The sequence below is a fragment of the Pituophis catenifer genome, unplaced genomic scaffold (assembly GCF_029215685.1).
Source record: "Pituophis catenifer annectens isolate HBS135680 unplaced genomic scaffold, rPitCat1.0.hap2 SCAF_1, whole genome shotgun sequence".
Taxonomy (NCBI): domain Eukaryota; kingdom Metazoa; phylum Chordata; class Lepidosauria; order Squamata; family Colubridae; genus Pituophis; species Pituophis catenifer.
This window is the reverse complement of record NW_027256881.1, coordinates 175,758,055-175,778,667: the sequence shown is the minus strand read 5'-3', so window position 1 is coordinate 175,778,667 and position 20,613 is coordinate 175,758,055. Positions and strand designations below refer to the sequence as shown.

General features: G+C 36.8%; 1 protein-coding gene across 3 annotated transcripts in view; it reads right to left on the bottom strand.

Annotated features, from left to right (window-relative positions):
• Positions 1-20,204, bottom strand: part of LANCL1 (LanC like glutathione S-transferase 1) — a 28,618-nt gene extending 8,414 nt beyond the window's left edge. For 2 of the 3 annotated variants that reach the window (XR_011599784.1, XR_011599785.1), the window contains exons 1-8: positions 19,858-20,026; positions 15,872-15,989; positions 7,735-7,942; positions 5,475-5,610; positions 4,052-4,198; positions 3,204-3,386; positions 1,408-1,584; positions 199-271 (exon numbers count right to left, since the gene is read on the bottom strand). Coding sequence is in view for 1 of the 3 variants with exons in the window: in XM_070933200.1 (XP_070789301.1) it covers positions 199-271; positions 1,408-1,584; positions 3,204-3,386; positions 4,052-4,198; positions 5,475-5,610; positions 7,735-7,942; positions 15,872-15,989; positions 19,858-19,938 (1,123 nt within the window). In the remaining 2 variants the exon portion in view is untranslated. Of the gene's footprint in view, positions 1-198; positions 272-1,407; positions 1,585-3,203; positions 3,387-4,051; positions 4,199-5,474; positions 5,611-7,734; positions 7,943-15,871; positions 15,990-19,857; positions 20,027-20,136 lie in introns of those variants that run through there. The other variant, XM_070933200.1, reaches the window with a different exon arrangement.
• Positions 20,205-20,613: the final 409 nt, after the last annotated feature.

Genomic DNA, 20,613 nt, shown 5'->3' with positions numbered 1-20,613 from the left:
AGGGCAACAGATGCAGGAAACTACAAACAGAAATATAACCTTCAGCTGCAAATAATTTGATTTGATCCACATGAATGCCATTATTAGCTTATGCAGAAATTTGAGTGTATGAGACCATTTTTCAGTTATCCAATCCCAATTGTTACTATCGATCAGTCAAAAACATTTTGAAGAAAGGAAAAGTAAAGTGACTATTACCTTCAAAAAGGGAAAAAGGAGTATCTGGTGTCCGACATCCATGTTGCCCGTAACTTAAACACCATTCTGCAAACTATAATAATAATAATAATAATAATAATAATAATAATAATAATAATAATAATAATAATAATAATAATAATACACTGTTATCTAGTATAAGTAATTTTTTGTAGGAATAATTTCTTACAGTCTACATTAATTTTATGCACAAGATATGTCTCAAGATATGCTAATACTGAAAATCAATCCTGGACATAGAGAATATTTTAAGAGCTTTACCTGCTACTAACAATATATTTGCAGGTGTTTTGTACAGTAAGTATTTTCTAAGCTCCTTTTGCTAACATTTTAACAGTCACAGTTTAGCTGAAAAAACTCAAAAAATGACTGGTAAAAGAAACTCAGGCTGGGCTTGGGAGAGAATAACCACTTTTTGGCGCAAATCCAAGCCTTCTGAGCCAAAAGCCGAATAGAAGCACACATATGGGGCAAGAAAGGTTAGGATAGGCAGATTAAACAAGAAGGCTGAGGGAATTTTTCACATTCAGGCTCCTAACCCTGACCATTCTTGAGCTTTAAGATGGGTGGACTTCAAGCCTTAGAATTTGGTTGGGGAATTTGGGTATTTAAATTCAATTAACCTAGAATTATTAAGATTGAGAAACACTGTACTAGAGGGTCTCATATCCTCCAGACCAGGTTTTTATTTAAGATTGAAAGGGCTGTAGAAAATAGGACAAATGGTAAACGTAACCTCTTTCTCCTACAAAGGCATGGAATATTGACAATAAATTTCAATTACCACCACCACCACCAAAATTCAAAGCCTGTGACTATATAAGGAAAAAGAAAAGAAAAACAGGTAACCTCACTTTAAGTTCTGTGAGTAATAGGGAAATGATAAGATTGACAAAAGTGGCTTCTGTGTAGGAAATTTGCAATATCAACAACTTTCAATGGTAAACTGTATTTTGAATATTTACAAAAGAAAAAAAAAGTAAAAAAGGCAGCAGTTCAGAAGTTCTGCAGATCTGAATCCCAAGCAATTTGTTACCTTTTTTCCCAACAGTTTGAGGTTTTTTAAAAAAAAAAAATCCAGAAAAAATAAGAATAAGACAGTCCATTTTCCAGCCTTTCAAGGCAGATAATCGAAGTTGTGTCTGCAGGCCAAGCTAGACATCTTGTCCCATATAAACATGTGCTCACCTTGCAAGCTCTGTAGAGATATTTCATGTCTTGAGTAAGGTTGTACAGTGCCAAGAAGGCATATGCGTTGCCTGCGGTACCATGGCACAGTCCGTATCCTTTCTTCAGCAACCCCCAATGCCATATCACATCAGCACATTGCAAGGCATCACTGAAATATTTCTGTTCCCCAAACATCTGAAAAAACAAGCAGCATTTTGTTCTCTTATTATTGGAACAAGAACAGAAAGCGTGGGAAACACTGAAAAATATGATCATAAAAGCCCAGTCAAACACTGAAAAAGAAAAACAAGAAATCCAAGAAGAAACCAGTATGATTGCACAAAGATCTCTCATAAACTGAAAGATAAAACGGATAATTACAAAAAATGGTAAGAGGGACACATAACTAAGACAGAATATCAACAAATAGCCCGAATCGGCAAAGATGAAGTCAGAAAAGCAAAGGCTCAGAATGAACAAAGACTTACAAAAAAGTCAAAGATAATAAAACAAAAATCTTTCAACATATAGTGTAAATAACAAGAAAAAAAAGCCAAAGAAACAGTCGGTCCATTAAAGAGAGAAGATGACAAGGAAGTAATTGGCAGTAGAGAGAAAGCAGAGCTGCTTAATTCATTCTTGCATCAGCCTTCTCACAAAAAGAAACTATAGCCAACCTACCAAAATCATAACTGTAAAAGGCAGACTAGAAATAAAAATTAAAATAAGCAATAAAATGGTAAGAGAACACCCGTCTGACCTTGATGAATATAAATCACCAGGACCTGATGAATTACATCCTAGAGTTCTGAAGGAGCTGGCAGATGTTATCTCAAAACCATTGTATAATATCTTTAAAAAAAATATTGGAGCACCGGGGAACTACCAGAGGAAAACCACAAAAAAAACAAAAACAAAAAAACCCAGATCCAGGAAACTAGAGACCAATCAGTCTAACGTCAATACCTGGGAAGATAATGGAAAGGATAATCAAAAAACAGATCTGTGAACATTTGGAAACAAAGTTATAACTAGTAGCCAGGACGGGTTTGTTAAAAACAGATCATGCCAAACGTGAAGTATTAATACCGCTTTATAAAGTCTTAGTAAGACCACGCTTGGAATACTGCATCCAGTTTTGGTCAACACATTACAAAAAAGATGTTGAGACTTTGGAAATGTGCAAAAAGCAACCAAGGTGATTAAAGGCCTGGAGACTAAAACATAAGAAGAATGGTTGCAGGATTTGGGTTTGGCTAGTCTGGAGAAAAGAATGATAGGGGGAACATGATAGCAGAATTTCTGTATTTGAGAGGCTGTTACAAAAAGGAGGGGGTCAATTTATTTTCTATAGCACCAAAGGGCAGGGCAAGAAACAATGGATGGAAACTAATCAAGGAGAGAAGTAACCTGGAATTAAGGAGAAACTTCCTAACAGTCAGGACAATTAACCAGTGGAACAACTTGCCTTCAGAAGTTGTGGGTGCCATCATTGGAGGTTTTAAGAAGAGACTGGACAGCCACTTGTCTGAAATAGTATAGGATCTCCTGCTTGAGTAGGGGGCTGTACTAGAAGACCTTCAAGGTCCCTTTCTGCTCTATTCTGATTCTTCTGACTTTGTCATTTTCCTTGAAAAGATCTCGAGCAATAAATGGAAGCAATGTCACTACCAGCTGTCACTATTACACAACAGTAAGACCACCAAAATGTATGGCAGGGACATATAATATCCATTTTAGTTAGAACAGAAATATTAAACAATCGGACAGGAAGGGATAAAATCTTGTTTGGTTGTCTAACTGTTACTACCTACCTTATAGGCCTGAAGGAGCATGTAGATAACACCGGGTGCACCATGACACCAATGGACCAACAAATCTCTGTTGTCTCCGATGCAGGGGGGGTAATTGCCAGAGACAAACTTTAACTGGCAGATGTAATCCACACTTGGCTTGACCATGTTATGCAACTTTGCTTGACTCACACCAAGACCAGGCTGAAATAAGAAAATACACATGATCTTAAATCAGCCATAAGATGCTACTTCATCTGGGTTTTAAAGCATGGCTTTAAAAATATAAAAGATGCAACTGCCCCTAAATTGTCTGACTCTGGAGGGGACTATAAAATATTCCAAACATTAAATATAAGATATGCATGCCCATGTTCTCAATACCTAATAACAAATTAAAGTGACAATTTTATTAAAAAGTAATATCATAATTCAAAAGAGTACTATCAAGTCTTATTAAAAGCAGAAGAAAAAGATATTATAATTTACTAATTATCTGAAGAAGCTAGCAGAAGGAGAATCAAAGCAAGGTGCTCTGACCATGATGGCTTTTTTATTTTCTCATATTTTAACCTAAAAAGGTTTCAATTAAACTATTGAGTTTATTACACTGGTCTTATGTTTCATGTATTGCTATTTAAAACTTTAAAATAACCTAGCTATAGTTTTAGCTTATGGTTGTAACGATTTTGTACATAGGATATAAATGTCTGTGGAAAAAGAATATTTGCCCCATTTGGAAACTCAGAGTTTTATTTTACAATTTGTGCCACATTAATGATAATGGAATCTCTGGCCATATCTAAGCCATACATGAATGGCTGTACTCTTCTAAACAGACCTTTTTCTTACTGCAGAGTGCCTCTCACCTGCAACAGGTAGTAATAAATTCCTGCTAGACCATGGGCTGCTCCTACATAATACTCCTGGTACCACTCATACATGAGTGGGCTCTTAGCTGTGAAGTTCCGCTTCTGTGCCAAATTCTCACCAGATGCAATAACTGCCTCACAAACCTACAGGAAAAATCAGAAATAATAATGGCTGTGCTTCAAATATATAGCTGGCATAAATAAAAGGGGATGACAATAATCTATTTTAGGTATTTTATGTAGCAGGGTGGACTTGAACTTTTAAATATTCCAGTATTCCTCCATCAAGTTTGCTAAGAAACTGCCTCACAGGAGTCTCACAGATAAAATGATTATATAATCTACATCTCTAATCTGTTCACAGCCAAGTGGGATTTGAATATATATTTTTCTTAATTTACAATTATTATGCTAATTGATAAGGAACAGTGCTGTATTTTTTTAATAAATGAGAGAACAGATATGGACAACAATATTTCCAGGCAAACTCCACCCCCCCTCCTTAAAAAAAAGAAAAGAAAAAAAATGGGACTTTCCAAATCTCATGAGATTTCACAATTATACTCTTCAAATCTTGAGGAATTTACCAAACATGTGAGATCTTGGCCAATTTGGGAAATGTTGGCCAATTTGTTTTTTTTAAATAGGGTTAGCAAACATTAGAAGGCTGCATTATTAACCATAGAAAGAGTTTATAGATACAGGTAGTTCTTTACTTAAAACCATTTGTTTAGTGACTGTTCAAAGTTACAATGGCATTGAAAAAAGTGCCTTATGATCATTTTTCACACTTATGACTGCTGCAGAATCTCCATGGTCACATGATCAAAATTCAGATGCTTGGCAACTGGCATGTATTTATGATGGTTGCAGTGTCCCAGCGTCCTGTGATCACTTTTTGCAACTTCTGACTAGCAAAGTCAATGGGGAAGCCAAATTTTTTTTTTTTTTTTTAATTTGATTTATATGCCGCCCTTCTCCGGAGACTCAGGGCAGCTTACAATGCGTTAAGCAATAGCCTTCATCCTTTTGTATATTTATACAAAGTCAGCTTATTGCCCCCACAAACTGGGTCCTCATTTCACCTACCTTAGAAAGGATGGAAGGCTGAGTCAACCTTGAGCCTTGGAGAGATTCGAACCAGCAGAAATTGCAGGCAGCTGTGTTAATAACAGGGTGCACTAAACCCCTGTACTATCAAGGCTCTTAAATTCACTTAACAACCATGTTACTAACTTAGCAACCGCTTTGATTTATTTAACAACTGAAGCAAGAAAGGTTGTAAAATGGGGCAAAACTGACTTAACAACTGTCTCGCACAGCAATGCAAGTTTTGGGGTCATTGTGGTCATAAGTCAAGGACTACCTGTATTTGAATAGCTCAGGATACCAAAAAAAAAAAAAAAAAAGGATAGAATACCTGTTGGATGTGATCTTGAGAGATCTTTTCCTCTCCAAAATGTTTGTTCACAAACAGCAGAGCGGATAAATACCCCATACGTCCATAAAGCATTTCATCAGGGATTCGTGGATCTGGTTTGGGCAGATGCAATAAGCTTGGAGGGGAAAAAAGGTCTATTAGACTTTATAATTCAATGGCAAGGAAAGTTCCCCCCACCTCCAATTTGAGAAGGCTTTCTAAGCATGTTTAAATTGTGCTATAGTTTATTTTACTGTGATGTTACATTACATTGCATTACATGTAGTCTTCGACATACGACCACAATTGAGTCAAAAATTTCTATTGCTGAGACATTTGTTAAGAGAGTTTTGCCCCATTTTACAACCTTTCTTGCCATAGTTGGTAAGTGAATCGCTGCACTTATTAAATTAGTAACATGGTTGTTAAGTGAATCTGGATTCCCCATTGACTGCTTGTCAGAAGGTTGCAAAGGGTGATCACCTGACCCCAGGACACTGCGACAGTCATAAATGTGAGTCAGGTACCAAGCAACTGAATTTTGATGACATGGCCATGGGGATGCTTAATGATTGTAAGTGTGAAAAATGATCATGTCACCTTTTTCAGTGATGTTGTATCTTTAAACGGTCACTAAATGAACTGTTGTAAATCGAGAATTACCTGTACATTACATTATTCTTATTTAGCTCTCTTCATAGATAGATAGATAGATAGATAGATAGATAGATAGATAGATAGACAGACAGACAGACAGTCAGACAGTCAGACAGTCAGACAGACAGACAACACACACACACACACACACACACACACACACACACACACTATTTTCCATCAAAATCACTGGCGGGGGTGAGGGGGGGTTTCACGTTACAATCACTGTGATTTTGAACTTTTTATTATTAATTTTTTCTTGATTACATTTTTTCTTCACAGTACATTTAATATCTTTTTCAACCTTATTTTCTGCAACATTCTGCAACTTCTTTTACTTATTAAGCATTCATTTTCATAATTCCCATATTCACTGACTGCTTGAATTTATACGTTTCTATGGTCAGGATAAATTCTCAGTAGTTTTCAATATAACAACACAACATGTAAGGAAAATATAGAGAATTAGGCATACTTTGAATGGTATCTATACAAACAAACTCAAGATTGTTATTTAAGTTTTTTTAAAGTCAGTTTTTAAGCAAATATTAAATATTTGGTTAATATTTGGTATTTAGAGCTCCTCAGCCTTCAAGGACAATTATTTTACAATTTCATGCTTTATTCCAATAATACCATTAGAGGGCACTATGTGATTACACTGAATTCTTATTCTGAGAACACAAGTTAAGTGTGGAAGAAACAAAAGAAAGATTTCCCAAATGAAACAAAGAATATAACTGCATTTAAATAAATACTGTTCTGATGGAGAATATGTGTCTTTCTCCAGTTCTGTTTATAATAAGCCAGAGTCATATGAGACTACGCAAGCTGCCTAAATATACTTCCAGAATTTGGGACAACAGAGAAGAGGGATAACCTGGAATCCTTATCTTTTGAAGAGAGGACGGGAGGGAAGGAGAGGAGAGGAAGTCCAACACAAAGTGACAGGGTATGAGGTGCAGGCAGGTACAGCATACACTGAAGAGCATAACTACATATAAACATTTGCAGAGTCTATGGGCTAGACTTAGACCCTCCATAGTCCAGATGGGAGATTCCACAGAAAGTGGTGGAGAATAAGAGGACTAAGGTCCTGTGGGACTGATCCAGACAGATTGGCAGGTACTAACCAATAAACCAACACTGTGGTTCTAGACAAGGACCAGAAGACAGTGGTGATGTTAGATGTAGCAGTTCCAAGTGACAGCAACATCAGGAAGGAGTAGGAGAAGCTGGAGAAATAACAGGGCCTGAAGAAGAAACTAGAGAGTATGTGGAAAGTAAAGGCCAGTAGGGCTGGAAACACTCAGGCCTGTAACTCCTAAGCTGGAACAGTGGCACCAATAGATCTCAGAAACATCAGAGCTGGTGTCAAAATTAATCATTCTATAAATGAATATACTTCCCTTCCTAAATATTACAATTTAGTTAAGAGTGACAGCTTTAGTCATCATCCTATTATGTCTGAAATAATAGATGTTGAACTCCAAAGATCAACCTTCTGTTGGAAACAGCTTTCCCTCCTCATAAGTAAGGCAATATATATCATGGAGAGTTTAAGGTGTCACTGAGCATTTACTCAAATATTTTGAGACATTACCGAGCAATACAATCTTCTGCTTGCTTGTCATTGTGTAGTTTATGATATACAACTGCAGCCACGGCCAAAGGTCCAGCATCACCACATAAGAAAGTGATTGATCGCTTTGTCAAGCAACTAAGACTCTTCTTTATATATTCTTGAGCCATCTGAAGATAGGATGGGTCTCCATATATCTCATGTAGATGAAAATATAGCAAAGCAATGCCTGAAAAAGGAATTACAAATTACACTATTATTATTATTTAACCATTAACAACTAATAATAATTTCATTTCATTCATTACAATTGCCTTGACTTACGATGGCAATTGGAACTGGAATTTTGGTCATAAGTTTTGATGGTCATATGTCAAGGTACCCACAAGGTCAGACCTGATATTATGACCATTTTTACAACGTTAAGCAAACCTTCTGTTAAGCAAATCACATGGTCTTAAATCTAAATCCATGCTCCTGAATTCATGGGGGCTTTTTACCAAAAAAACCCAACAAAAAACAGCCAACCTAATCATGTGACTATGATGCTATAATCAGTCATACATGAACTGGTTGTCAAGTGCCCAAAATATAATCATGTGACTCTGCAGGAGGGGAATGGTAAAATTTATGACGGCTAGAAGCGATTTACAGGTCGTAAAGCACCTTTTCCAATGCCACTGTTAACTCTGAAAAATAATTAAACGGCGGTCATAAGCCAAAGACTATCTATAAAATTATATTGTCTATTAAGACAAAGCCTTTTTAATTGCACAGTAATACAAAATCATATAATTACAGTACTAGTATTTTTATGATAATCCTAAACCGTAAAATCATTCTGAAAATAAGAAAATACATTAAAGTTATATTAAATGTATTATCTGAAGTCTAACCATAAATATCCATTGTCATACATTTGAAAGATAATTTCTAAGTAATTTTGGGTTAATACTCTTAGAAATGGACAAACAGTCTGTATTCCTGACAGTCATGACAGGAACTTATACTTGATGCATTTTCATCTCAGATGCTGATGCCATTAATAGATATAACTTTTAAACCTAAAATTTTAATGCCCTAGACAACTTTGATCACATCACATTTCTAAATCCATTCATCAACTGCAGAAGGACCCAGGGATATATAAGATCAATACAGTCGATGAGAAGTAGTATAATGCAAAAACAAAACAAAACAAAATAGAAAACAACCAAACCCTAAACTATGTATGACTAAGAAAAAAAAAAAAAGAGGAATGTGCCTGTGCCCCCACTTGGGAAATATCAATTAAAGGACTTCACACAGAAATAAGGAAGTGCCTCTTTTTATTAAAAAAAATAAATCCATATTCCAGTTTAACAATAACAGCAGCAAAAAATCATTATTCAGAATTTCTAAGTTTGTGTCAGTGAGAGTTTGAATATTTGATGCGTAACACAAGATATGTCAAAAGGTGATGAGTTTGTTTTATAATTCTTACATTTCCAGTATCATGATCTACTTATGTCAACTAATTTTAGAGGCCAAAATAGATCTAGATTCATATCCAAATACTGACAAAGACTTGGAGACTTTGGAATAATGGCCTTCTTTCACTGTAGCCAAAATGCAACGATAATCATTTATCGGAAAAAACAGTAACAGAATCAAGAATGATCAGCAGGAAATAAGAATTATAAACCTAGCAAGCCATAAAATGCCAAGATCAAAAACAGGACAGTGATTTACTGAAAAGAGGACATTAGAAAATGGGGATTATTGCCAGTAAAGAGGGGAAGTTGGTAAAAATATTAAGTACAAATGGAAACATTATTAATGTTGGTCTGAAGTCTTCAAGGATACAGTATGCATTCTAGAGGTATGACAGAAATAACACTGTAGGAAAGAGTGACACACGGTAGTTCCAGATTTTTCATTTTTTTGATTTATAGTGTACTTTCAAACTCATTAACCATTGCTAAGAGAATGCAGACCTCTGTATTTTAGCTTATATTAAAAAAATAAAAAATAAAGAGAAAGAAGAGCTACTTGCAAAATTACTTTTTCTTGCTCATCGGATATTTTTAAATTTAGATCATTTTCTCATTCTGCATAGGTAATCTCCCAAGCGTCATACTACAGCCAATTCAATTATGCATGAATATTAAGGACAAATCTCCATTTTCTGCTGAAGTTAATAACCTTGCCCACTCTCTAGGCAGTTTCTGTGTTAGTACTATCAATGAAGACCGTGAAAAGGTATTTTATTGTAAGTCTCATCTGCAATGCTATTTACCTGAAACTATTTTTAAGAAGAAAATGTCTTATTCTGGATATCACCAAATTTCTATGAGCTAATTAAGTCACAGCACAGTATCAAAATTTTAACAGCAGCATGGAATAAGCCATATTTCCACATTTCAATTTGTATGATATGGAGTTTGCAGACTTTAGGGTTAGATGTCACTTTTGGTTGAAGTTTGCAGATGAAATAAAAAATGGGCTGAAATAGAAAACTAGGTAAGAAAAATGTATTATATAGGCCTGTGAGAATAACTGATACTCAAAATCTAGCAGTATCCAGATTTTTGCTTTTTCTGAATCTGAAAGTAAAAACTGTTGCCTTTTCTTTCAGAATCGTAAGAATTTACATCTTTTAATTTTTAAAGAAAGGCTGAGATGTTTATGATACTGCAGAAGGTACTGAATGTTTCATGACAGTTAAACCACTATGGTTACAATCAAATCTTACTCTCATTATTTTAACTGCCTCTAATGGTACTAGTATGACACTATGTATTTCTTTAATAGTCCCCCCAATCTTATCTATAAAAAGTTGTTTTTTTTCTTGAGCAGCTAATTTCTCTTGAATTGGTACAGTACAATGTAGCCGTTTATACTGCTCCCCCATCATAATTGGTTAACAAATGATCCAAAGAACCCTTTCTTGTGCATTTGTTTACAGAGAGCTTATACCAAATGAAGAAAGCACAAAGGTATATACAAATTTACAGTATATATTTTGCCAAAAGAGGAACTAATAAAAATATCCACTAAAAACCACTGAACATACAAATAGGAATTGCTTTCTACAGTTCTTGGAGTTGGCAATACAGAAGAAACCAGTTTATATGTAGATATTTAAATTTCTACCCCGAAGCATACATTTAATTTATTGGTTTTTAGATAAAAAGTAGAGATAGAAACTGATCACAATTTTGTTCATGGCTCAATTTAGAAGGCAGATAACTGCAATGGAACCAAACTGTAATCAGAACTTAAGTTTCTGGTTCTGTTTTCCTGACAGGAAATAATTTAAAAACTATAATTTAAAAAATGGGATACAATTTGCAGAGGGAGTATATGCTTCTAAAAGAATAACTTTTTTTTAAATCTGATTTTTTTAGAAGTCCTTTTTATAAAATTTTGGAACTAACAAAACTATGCTTGCTGGCATAGTGACAGGGGGAACAAGCGAAGTTAACACCAAAGAGGCTATATTATTACTGTATCAAGGTAAAACCTGGCTGATCTGCACAGATCATGTTCCAGCCTTTTCTGTCTGTTGGCAGAGAGTTCTATCCATTTAAAATTCTCTCTATAGAATTCTAGCATGACATGTCTTCAAGCTTTCGTTGATTCTACAGAACTACCCATTTAACAAAGCTGCCTGCTTGGTTAGTTAAACAGATGGAAACAAAGCCCTATACTGCTGACATTGCAACTCTGCTAGGCCTCTAGCATAGGGGTAGAACTTTCAAAGATAAAAGACAGGGATAGGATTTTAAGGGGAAAGGAAGGCAACAGAGGAGGGCTATAAAATAGGTAAGGCCATACCACCTCTGGGCAGGCCAAGATTTGGGAAAACCTTTGGGAAGTTTCTTGCTTAAAAAAAATCTATATTGATATGGTTTGATACATTACAGTTTTCATCAGTCCTCAATGTCAAAAATGGAGGGAAACACACTGGTCATTTTCAGCAATCATAATCAGAGAACATTCCAAGGGCTACAAAATGAAAGTCTGCAGGTTGCCCACCCAACCTATGATGAGGAAGAAAGAGCACCTTTTTAATACAGATGCCTACTGCTTGGTAACAATAAGATGGGAGGAAATGTAGAGTTAAATTTGCTGTTTAACCGCAGATCCAGCATATGTCTAAATGGCATCAGTCTCTACAACAGTTGAACTGTGACAGAAAGGATTGGGGATGGTCTCTCTCAGTATTATTTATTAGAAAAGTAACTTAGCGTATAAATGTTGATTGTTTTCAGATTGCCACAGAATTAACTACATGAAAAGATACTCAACAAGCCTTTCTTACAGAGGCAATTAAGAGAGAACACTTATTTTGGTCCAATTCATTTCTTGTAACCTGAAATCATACTGAATACCTTAGTAAATCCAGAATCTTGGAAGGCATTGGGTATAAAAAAGTGAAGGAGAATACATCTTATGGTAACAACACATTTCACTTCATTGGAAATGGCCAAGTTTGCAAAGAAAAATCTGTAAGCAGAAAATAAATTTGACTGGTGGGACCTAGGAAGAAGGCCTTTTTTGCTGCTTCCCCTGCATCGTGTAACATCTTGCCCTTAGAGGTGAGGAAAGCCCTCAATCTCTTGACCTTCCACAAAGGCGTCAAAACCTGCTTGCATGGGGGGGGGGTCACATTATTTTGATTCTAATGTTTAATTTCATTGATTAAATTGTATACTGCCCTGAGACCCTCTTTGAGAGAGATAGATGGTTAAGATGTATGAAATATAAATAAATAAATGAGACAGAAGCACTGAGATTCTAAAATTAGATTATAAAAGCCCCATCTACTACAATACCATTAAGAATAAAAAAAGAGACCATAGACAAAACCAGCGTTGCTTCATAGAACCCTTTAACTCCTCTTTGTGGCAGCCTCTCAAATACTGGAATACTGCTATCATGTCTCATCTAGTCCTTCTTTTCTCTAGACTAGTCAAACCTAAATCCTGCAACCGTTCTGCATATATTTTAATCTCCATATCTTTAATCGTCTTAGTTGATTTTTTGTGCACTTTTTCCAAAGTCTCAACATCTTTTTTATAATGTGGTGACCAACACTGGATGCAGTATTATAGATGTGGTCTTATTAAGGCTTTATAAAGCAATAGTAATATTTCATGTGATTTTGCTTCTATGCCTCTGTTTATAGAACAAAGAATTGTATTAGTTTTTTTGGCTGCTGCAACATACTGCTGACTCATGTTTAAGTGACTGTCCACTAAGACTCCAAAGTCCCTCTCACAGTTACTGATTTTGAGCCAGGTTTTGCCTAATCTGTACTTGTTCCTTTGGTTTTAATAAAGATTTCTTTCAATATATAAAAAAACCAAGAAAAAAGTCAAGTAAACAATTGATCCACTTATGGGAGAAGACGGCAAGGAGGTGATAGATGGCAGGAAAAATGTAACAGCTTAATTCATTCTTTCCATCTATCTTTATGCAAAAGGAAAAAATAATCCAACCTATCAAAAGCAGTACTGTGGGAGACACAATAGGAATACAAGTCAAAATAGGTGTGAATAGGTCTTCCAATATTTGAGGGGCTGTCACAGAAGAGGGGGCCAACCTATTCTCAAAAGCACCTGAAGGCAGGACAAGGAACAATAGGTGGAAGATTAAAGAGAGATCCAACGTAGAAATATAGAGAAATTTCCTTAAAGTGAGAACATTTAATCAGTGGAACAATTTGCCTCCAAAAGTTGTGGGGGCTCCATCAATGGAGGTTTTCAAGAGATTGGGCAACCATTTTTCCTGAATTACACAGGGTTTCCTGCTTGAGAAGTGGTTGGACTACAGGACCTCCAAGGTCCCTTCCAACCCTGTTATTCTATGAGACAATTCTACCCTTAACACAAATCATATAAGATTTTGTATGCCATGTTTATGGCATATATCATATATGACAAAACATGTATTGTGTATATGACATGTTGTGTATGCTAGATTTTGTATGTCAAAACAAATACTGTAATAAATTCCTCCATTTCATCAGCTGTATTCAAGAAACTCAAATTCTGCTTTAAAAAAAGCTCCCTTACTCAACCCTTACTCAACAAATGTAGATTGTTATTTGCATAAACTTCTCTAATTCATTTTAAATTAAACATTATGATTTATTGATTAGCTTTACAAACTAATTAAAAGTATGACTGATTAAGAAGAGAATGCGCCCCCTACTCATGATCTGAGCAGACATTTTTAGAAACTTGATTTTCAATAAAAGTACTTGCAAATGCTTCCTCCCACCCTCTCTATATGGGCTTGTTTAGAGTGGAAATTTAGAGGTATTGTCTATGATCTCTTTAATCAAGCAATAATCAAAATTCACATTTTATTAGCACTACGAGTACAAAATATTGTTGAAACGAACTATGCATGGGCACATATGAGTGTGAGAATCAGAATATCCCCACTACCCAACAGTAATCTGTACTGCTAGTAAGAATGTGGGACCAATCATGACTGAAACTATGCAAAGGGGTGAATGAAGTTTAAACATTACTCCTTGCTCACATGGTTTACAAAATGTTCCTACCTCTAATCAAGTACTTTAGAAAAAAGGAAAAAATAGAATTGACAATTGAGTATTTATTTAAGACTTCGCCAAAGCTAATACTTAAAATGTAATGTTTCATTGAAGTATTAATCATTTAAGAAGTGTGTGCCCTAAGGGAAAAATGTACCATTGAAGCTATTTTAAACACTCAGCTTAAAAGCCTAAGGAGGTTTCACTGAGTAAAGAATATCCTAGAAAGTAAAGATTGCAAAATTATTGAGCCTTTATGTTCCTTAATGTCTATGGCAGTGCTTCTCAATCCTGGCAATTTTTAAGATACGTGGATTTCAACTCACAGAATTACCCAGCTAGCCTGCTGGTCTAAGGAAATGCCCATGCCACCAACAGATTGAAACCAAAGTTGTGCCACCAACTCAGAACAGGAGAACTGAGAATGTTTTTGTCTGAGAAGAAGACATAAAGAGAAGGACAGTAGCCTAAATGAGAAAGAACTTAATGTATTGATCTGAGTCAAATATTATTACAAAGTGGTATACATTAAAATGAAAATCAACTAAAACAGCTTCACGGCTCAATAAAAACACAAACCATTAGATATATACATCCATGCTGGAGCTCCGAAATGCTTCCAATGCGTGAGGGAGCAGCCTGGTCTTCATGGTCTAGTGAAAGGCCTAGGGACTGTTATTACAGGGGGAGGCTGTCAGGGGGACAGTCAAGGCTGTCCCCCTGACAATGAAGGCATATTTCCAGGGACCTGCTAAATGGCATTATTTTATTGATGGTACCAGGAGCATACACACTGCTAGATCTGGTGGGGCAGGCAGAAACCACTGGAGAGAGGCAATCCTTGGTCTCATGCCTGTGGGGCTTTAAAGTGATCTTGAATTGCATCCAGAAGCGTACTGTGAACCATTGCAGGTCATATAGCTATTACGTGAATCAAGTGACAAGATTGTACAGTACAGGGTTTCGTTTTTCTAAAACTCAAGCCCACAATAGTTTATTCATTAATCATGGTTAAATGTGATGTGTGCAAACACACTAATATATTTCAAAAGAATAGTGTGAAACTGGCTTATCAAAAAACAAAGTAACAGTAAACTAGATTAGAATTCCAGTATAACAGCATAGAGACATTTCTGATAAGGCAAAAAGGTTGGCAACCATTATCTATCGGCTGCAACAACAACAACAAAAAGAGGAAACCCCCAGGGGTGGGTTCTACTTACCTTTACTACCGGTACGCATCGCTATCACCTATGATGATGTCTGGGTCAGTAGGTGGAGCCTCCCGCTGGTTTTACTTCCGGTTCTTGTGAACCGGTCCAAACCGGGGGCAACCCACCAGTGGACCCACCCCCCCTTTTTTATTTTTCTGTCCAAAACATTACTATCACATTCAGGAATACTTTGGAAATTCAGGAGATAATCCACCCTGAAAAAAAACCCCGGATAGCTTACAAATCCTTGATAAATAATATTTGCAGGATTCCCCAAGTGTTTCCTTCTTCGAGACAAATTCAATCCCAGCAGTATAAGACCGTATGTCCTCCAGCCATTCCAGTTTAAAACATACTATTTAACATTCACATTTTTTCAGCTCTTCCATCCTACCTGCCCAGCCAGTATAACAAGTACAGTCCCTGGGGTCAGCAGATTTCAGACCTCTTTCCATCTGTTGGAGAAGCTCCTTGATTTTATTATTCACATGCTGACTGAATTCAGGAGTGAGCTGTAGATGTTAATAAAAACACAGTGGTTATATCTCAGCAGACAAGATGTGCCAAACTAAGTACTTTGAAGTGCTCTATACTTTTAAGAGAACCACCTTTTTAAAAGTATAAAGGAAATAAACAGCTGCCAGACTGGAAGGAGTAATTCAAAAAGGGAAATTAGAATCCAAATTCATTTTTTATAGAAAACCCTATTACTTCAGCCATACTTCTTCCAAGTAACTATTAATTAAGAATTTAACCTTAAATATTTAAAACTGTATTTCTCTCCCCTGGTGATACATTGGCTATCCATGCCTATTACCTTGAGGTTATAGCCAGTGCTGTACTTTCCCCTGAGGGGACCTTGAAGGCTACTCAAATTTTTAAGAGTAGATTCTGCTAGATGATTGCCATTAGATAAATAGGACAGAAATAGCATCGTACAATATTACTTGACAGTCTGCGCTGACTCACCATAATTCTACCGCATGGAAGCTTTTGTACAGGGCACTATAGATTAACTAACATTTGCTGTGGTAAGCATAAAAAGCTTGAAGGAGATATCTATTTCTTAAAGCAGTCAAATATTTGACTGCTTTAGCCTAAAAACTAAGCCTAAAAACCCTTTCAGATTTGAAACTTTGTGATGAACACTGGCATTATATAGAAATACATACATAATGTAAAGGTTGAAAGGGAAGGGGAAATTACGCAGGAGTCCATTACTACAGGAGATCCATGACATAGAGATCCATCCTGTTTAAAGATCTTCAGCAAAAGAGAGCCCAAGGTAGTTTGTTCCATTGTTGAACTATGACTATCAAGAAATTTTACCTCATATAGAACCGAATTCCACCTCCTTATAAACCCATTATTTCTTGACCTGTACTCTGGTACAACTCTGAAGACTTCTGTCATCCATCATTTCTATTTATGTTCATGCAGCCTAGGACTGCAATTATTTATAGCTGCATCCCATTGTTGGTTCATATAGAGCTTGTGATCATCAAAGCAGCCAGAACTTTTTTGTTTGTACTTCCACCCAGCATTTTCCTCCCACCATTTGAAAGTCCATAACCAAATATAGGACTTTGCATTTATCCTTGCTGAAATTCATTCATGTGGTTTTTATATATTGTCAAAATCCCTCTGAGCCCTGAGACTGTCCTCCAAGGTATCTGCTACCTCCCTATGTTGTCTGCATATTTGCTAATTATATTTTGTAACCCTCATCCAAATAATGAATATATTGACTAGCTGGGGGCTAGAACTGAACCCTACAGTACATCACTTGACATTTCCAGCTGGGCACCAAATCACTACATACTCATTGGGGGCCATTGTTTAAGCTGCTCTGTCTCCATTTACAGATAACATAATCCAGTCCACACTGCCTTTACCACAAAAATATCTTGGGAGCTTGGGCTTTGGTATATAATAAATTGCACTAATACAATTCATGTTGAAACAAGCCCTTATAGATTAAGCAAGCCTGCATTAGCTAGTTAGGAGCATTCATATTTATTCTTCTCTGCTTATTTTGCCTTGTTAACAAAGGTTGAGGAGGAATTACTTTTAATATTCTAAAGACCATACCAGAGAGTCAATCCTTCTCTGCTTTGCTTGAAGCATTACTTCTTCTTCAATCTGATTTATATGTTCATTTCTGTTACTGGAACCATACTGGATGAAAAATGCTTGAAACTCTCCACCCCAACTCTTGAACCACATCCCTTTCATTATTTACATGGATATAAATAAATATAGCTACCCTGTGACAAGGAGAACACTAGTTATGCCTTATGCAAAGAAGTCCAATTATATCTAAATATGATAGGCCACTTTACATTCCAGTTGACTAAAACAAGCATTAAGATTTTTTTTTCTGTTTTATTTTGTCAACTTCCAAGAATTGGTTATCCTAACGTAACATTTGTTAATTCCCCTACAGAAACATTTAAATTGTTTTTCAGAAAATCCACAAGCATCATAATGATGTTGACAGTAGGAAATAAATAGGTTCTGGTGAAATTTCTTCAGACCAGTCTGTAAAGCACAGAAAGGCTTAAGATCATAAGCACTGTTGCTGTATCAGTTAGCTTTGTTGCTAGCCCCAACTGTGGTTGCTAAATGAAGGCCATCCATACACAGCTAAAAACAAATGCAACACAACTGATACATGTGCTTATAACTGATGTTTATTTATCCTGAAAAAGAATACATTTTTATAAAGTGTTAGGTATATAAAATCATTATAAAATACAATAAGTGGAACCATTTAATCAGTAAATATACACATCCATATATAATAGCCAATATTCATACAAGGAAGACTTGGGTAAAGATTCATCTCTAGGAGGCATCTGAAACAGGTCCTAGCAGTTACTGCCAAAGGGTAATCTACACAATAACATCAACAAAAAAGGATTCTTCTCTTGAATGTTGTGATTCTTTGGAAAGTAAGTGGGAGATACCAAAGTCTTCTCCCAAGTTAGTTAGGCCTTTATACGTCAATAACAAGATCCTTATCTTGATTTAAAGCTAAGACACAGTCAGTGATGTCTCTTCAGTACTGCTATATAAACTTCATAGCTAGATGCTTCACTCAGCATTTACTGGTTCCTTTAACACTCTTCTGCCTGACATTTTTATGATTTCAGAGATATGATAAACACAATGCTGTTTATAACACACCTGGATTTTTACACTATTTGTGGATAGCACAGCACACATTTCTCCACAGCATATTAAATACTTTATACTCTAGCCAAAAATCTTATTGTGAGCATGTAGATTATCTTTTGAAAAACTAAAGCTGTTGCCAAGTATCCTGCCTAAGGGTACTGACAGAGTAATTACAATTCAGAGTTTCTGGCTTTCTTAGGGATATTCTCATGACACACCCTTCTCTAAAGATGTCAGTTGCATTCAGTGAGCAGCAGCCGCAAAAATATATTTTAATCCATGTTTCATAATCAAGACAATCTCAATATTTAGAAGGCTTCCTTAATTGGGATTTGAAAGAAATGCTATGGTTCTGAATCTATGCTTTCCATGTACAAATGTATGAGAGTGAATCTTCCGTTTCTTCATAGTCATAGGAGATGCACTTAAGAAAAAGAATTTCACTATTCTGCTCTCAATCAATTTAACACAATTAAAGTAATTCTGTCTTTACCTCACAAATGGCATGACCTATTAATGTAGCTAAGTCAATGAGCACCCTTTTTAAAAGTTTTTCCGTAATTTCCATCACCACTCAAGTCATTAAAGAATATTATGGAACTGTGTTTCCGCACTACAGTAGGTGACACTAAGATTTATCTTCATTTATAGAAAACATATTTAAACTTAACCCACAACATTACCTGATTTTTTTTGAGGGGGGAGGGGATGTCTTTACAGTTTTCCTTAAAAACACTGAGAATGTCCACCTGCCATGTACGCCCCCCCCCCAAACACTCTGTACAAGGATGGGCATTACATAAGCAGAAACCAAGCAATGCTGTAGAATAATGCATATAATTTTGGAAAGAAAAATAATGGATTTCTATTTTTAACTAGAAGTTGTATGAGAATCAACTAGGAATATTTTTAAATGCTTCTTTTTGACAAACTCCGACCTTGAGTTCAAAGTAAGATTAACGACCTAGAGACTCTGGCAAACGATGTTTAAAAAGGTCTTTACGAAGGCAAGACTGAAACAATAAAAATGGCAGCTTATTTACATTTATTATATAGCTTATAGCCGCCAGGCGTTATTAAGAGAAAAAAGCCCTAATGCATCCTTCTTCCCTCGCGGCTGCTACCAAAATACACCCTATCTTTCAGGGAAAGAACCGCTTAAAAGGAGCAGCAAGAAGAAGCCAAAATCCAAGCACTCACCCTCCCTGAAGAATCAAAATATCCTGCGGCCAAGGATTTGTCATAGTCTGCAAAGGGATTCTGGAAAGCCCTCTCAGCCATGGTGCCACCAGGCCTGCCGGGGAAAAAGAAAAAGAGCAACTCACCCACTCGCCACCCACCCAGACTGCTCCTGCCTCAATCGCAAACCGCCGCGGGCATTGCGGAGCAGGAGCAGCGCCCACTGCTGCACCCCTTGCAAATACCGCCCCCGCCCGCCCGGCCACCCCCGAACAGCAGCAGCGGCGGCGGCTGCTCCACCTGCCAGGAGAAGAAAAGGGGGCGGCGGGTGATCCTGACCCTGCGCCCAAACCCAAACGGCAGCCCTCCTTCGACTTCCGGCCCACGCCGCCCAATCGGCACCTCGGGCCTCTACTCCACGCCGTCGGTTTCTTAAAGGGGCCGGCACCCTTTCAGTCTGGCGCCCTCGCGAGCTGATGGGGTGACGGCTCCTTCTGCTGCTCCTCGCTGAGCGATTTGGGCAGCGCCCCCCCCCCCTCCGCGTAATGGAGTGCCCCCACCGGATTTCCACGGTTGTCCTCCGGATTCTACCCGCGTTACTGTATTTGGAAGAGCGTCTCCCTAACGGGACTTAGACTCTCAGCCATTGCCCACTTAAGGAGCTTTGGGTTAGTTCTGGCATGGCCTCTCCTGAGTCTATTGAGGTGGCTGGCTCCATATTTTGGGGGCAACTTTTTTTTTCTTTTTATCACCCTTTAATCCAGTGGTGAAATTCAC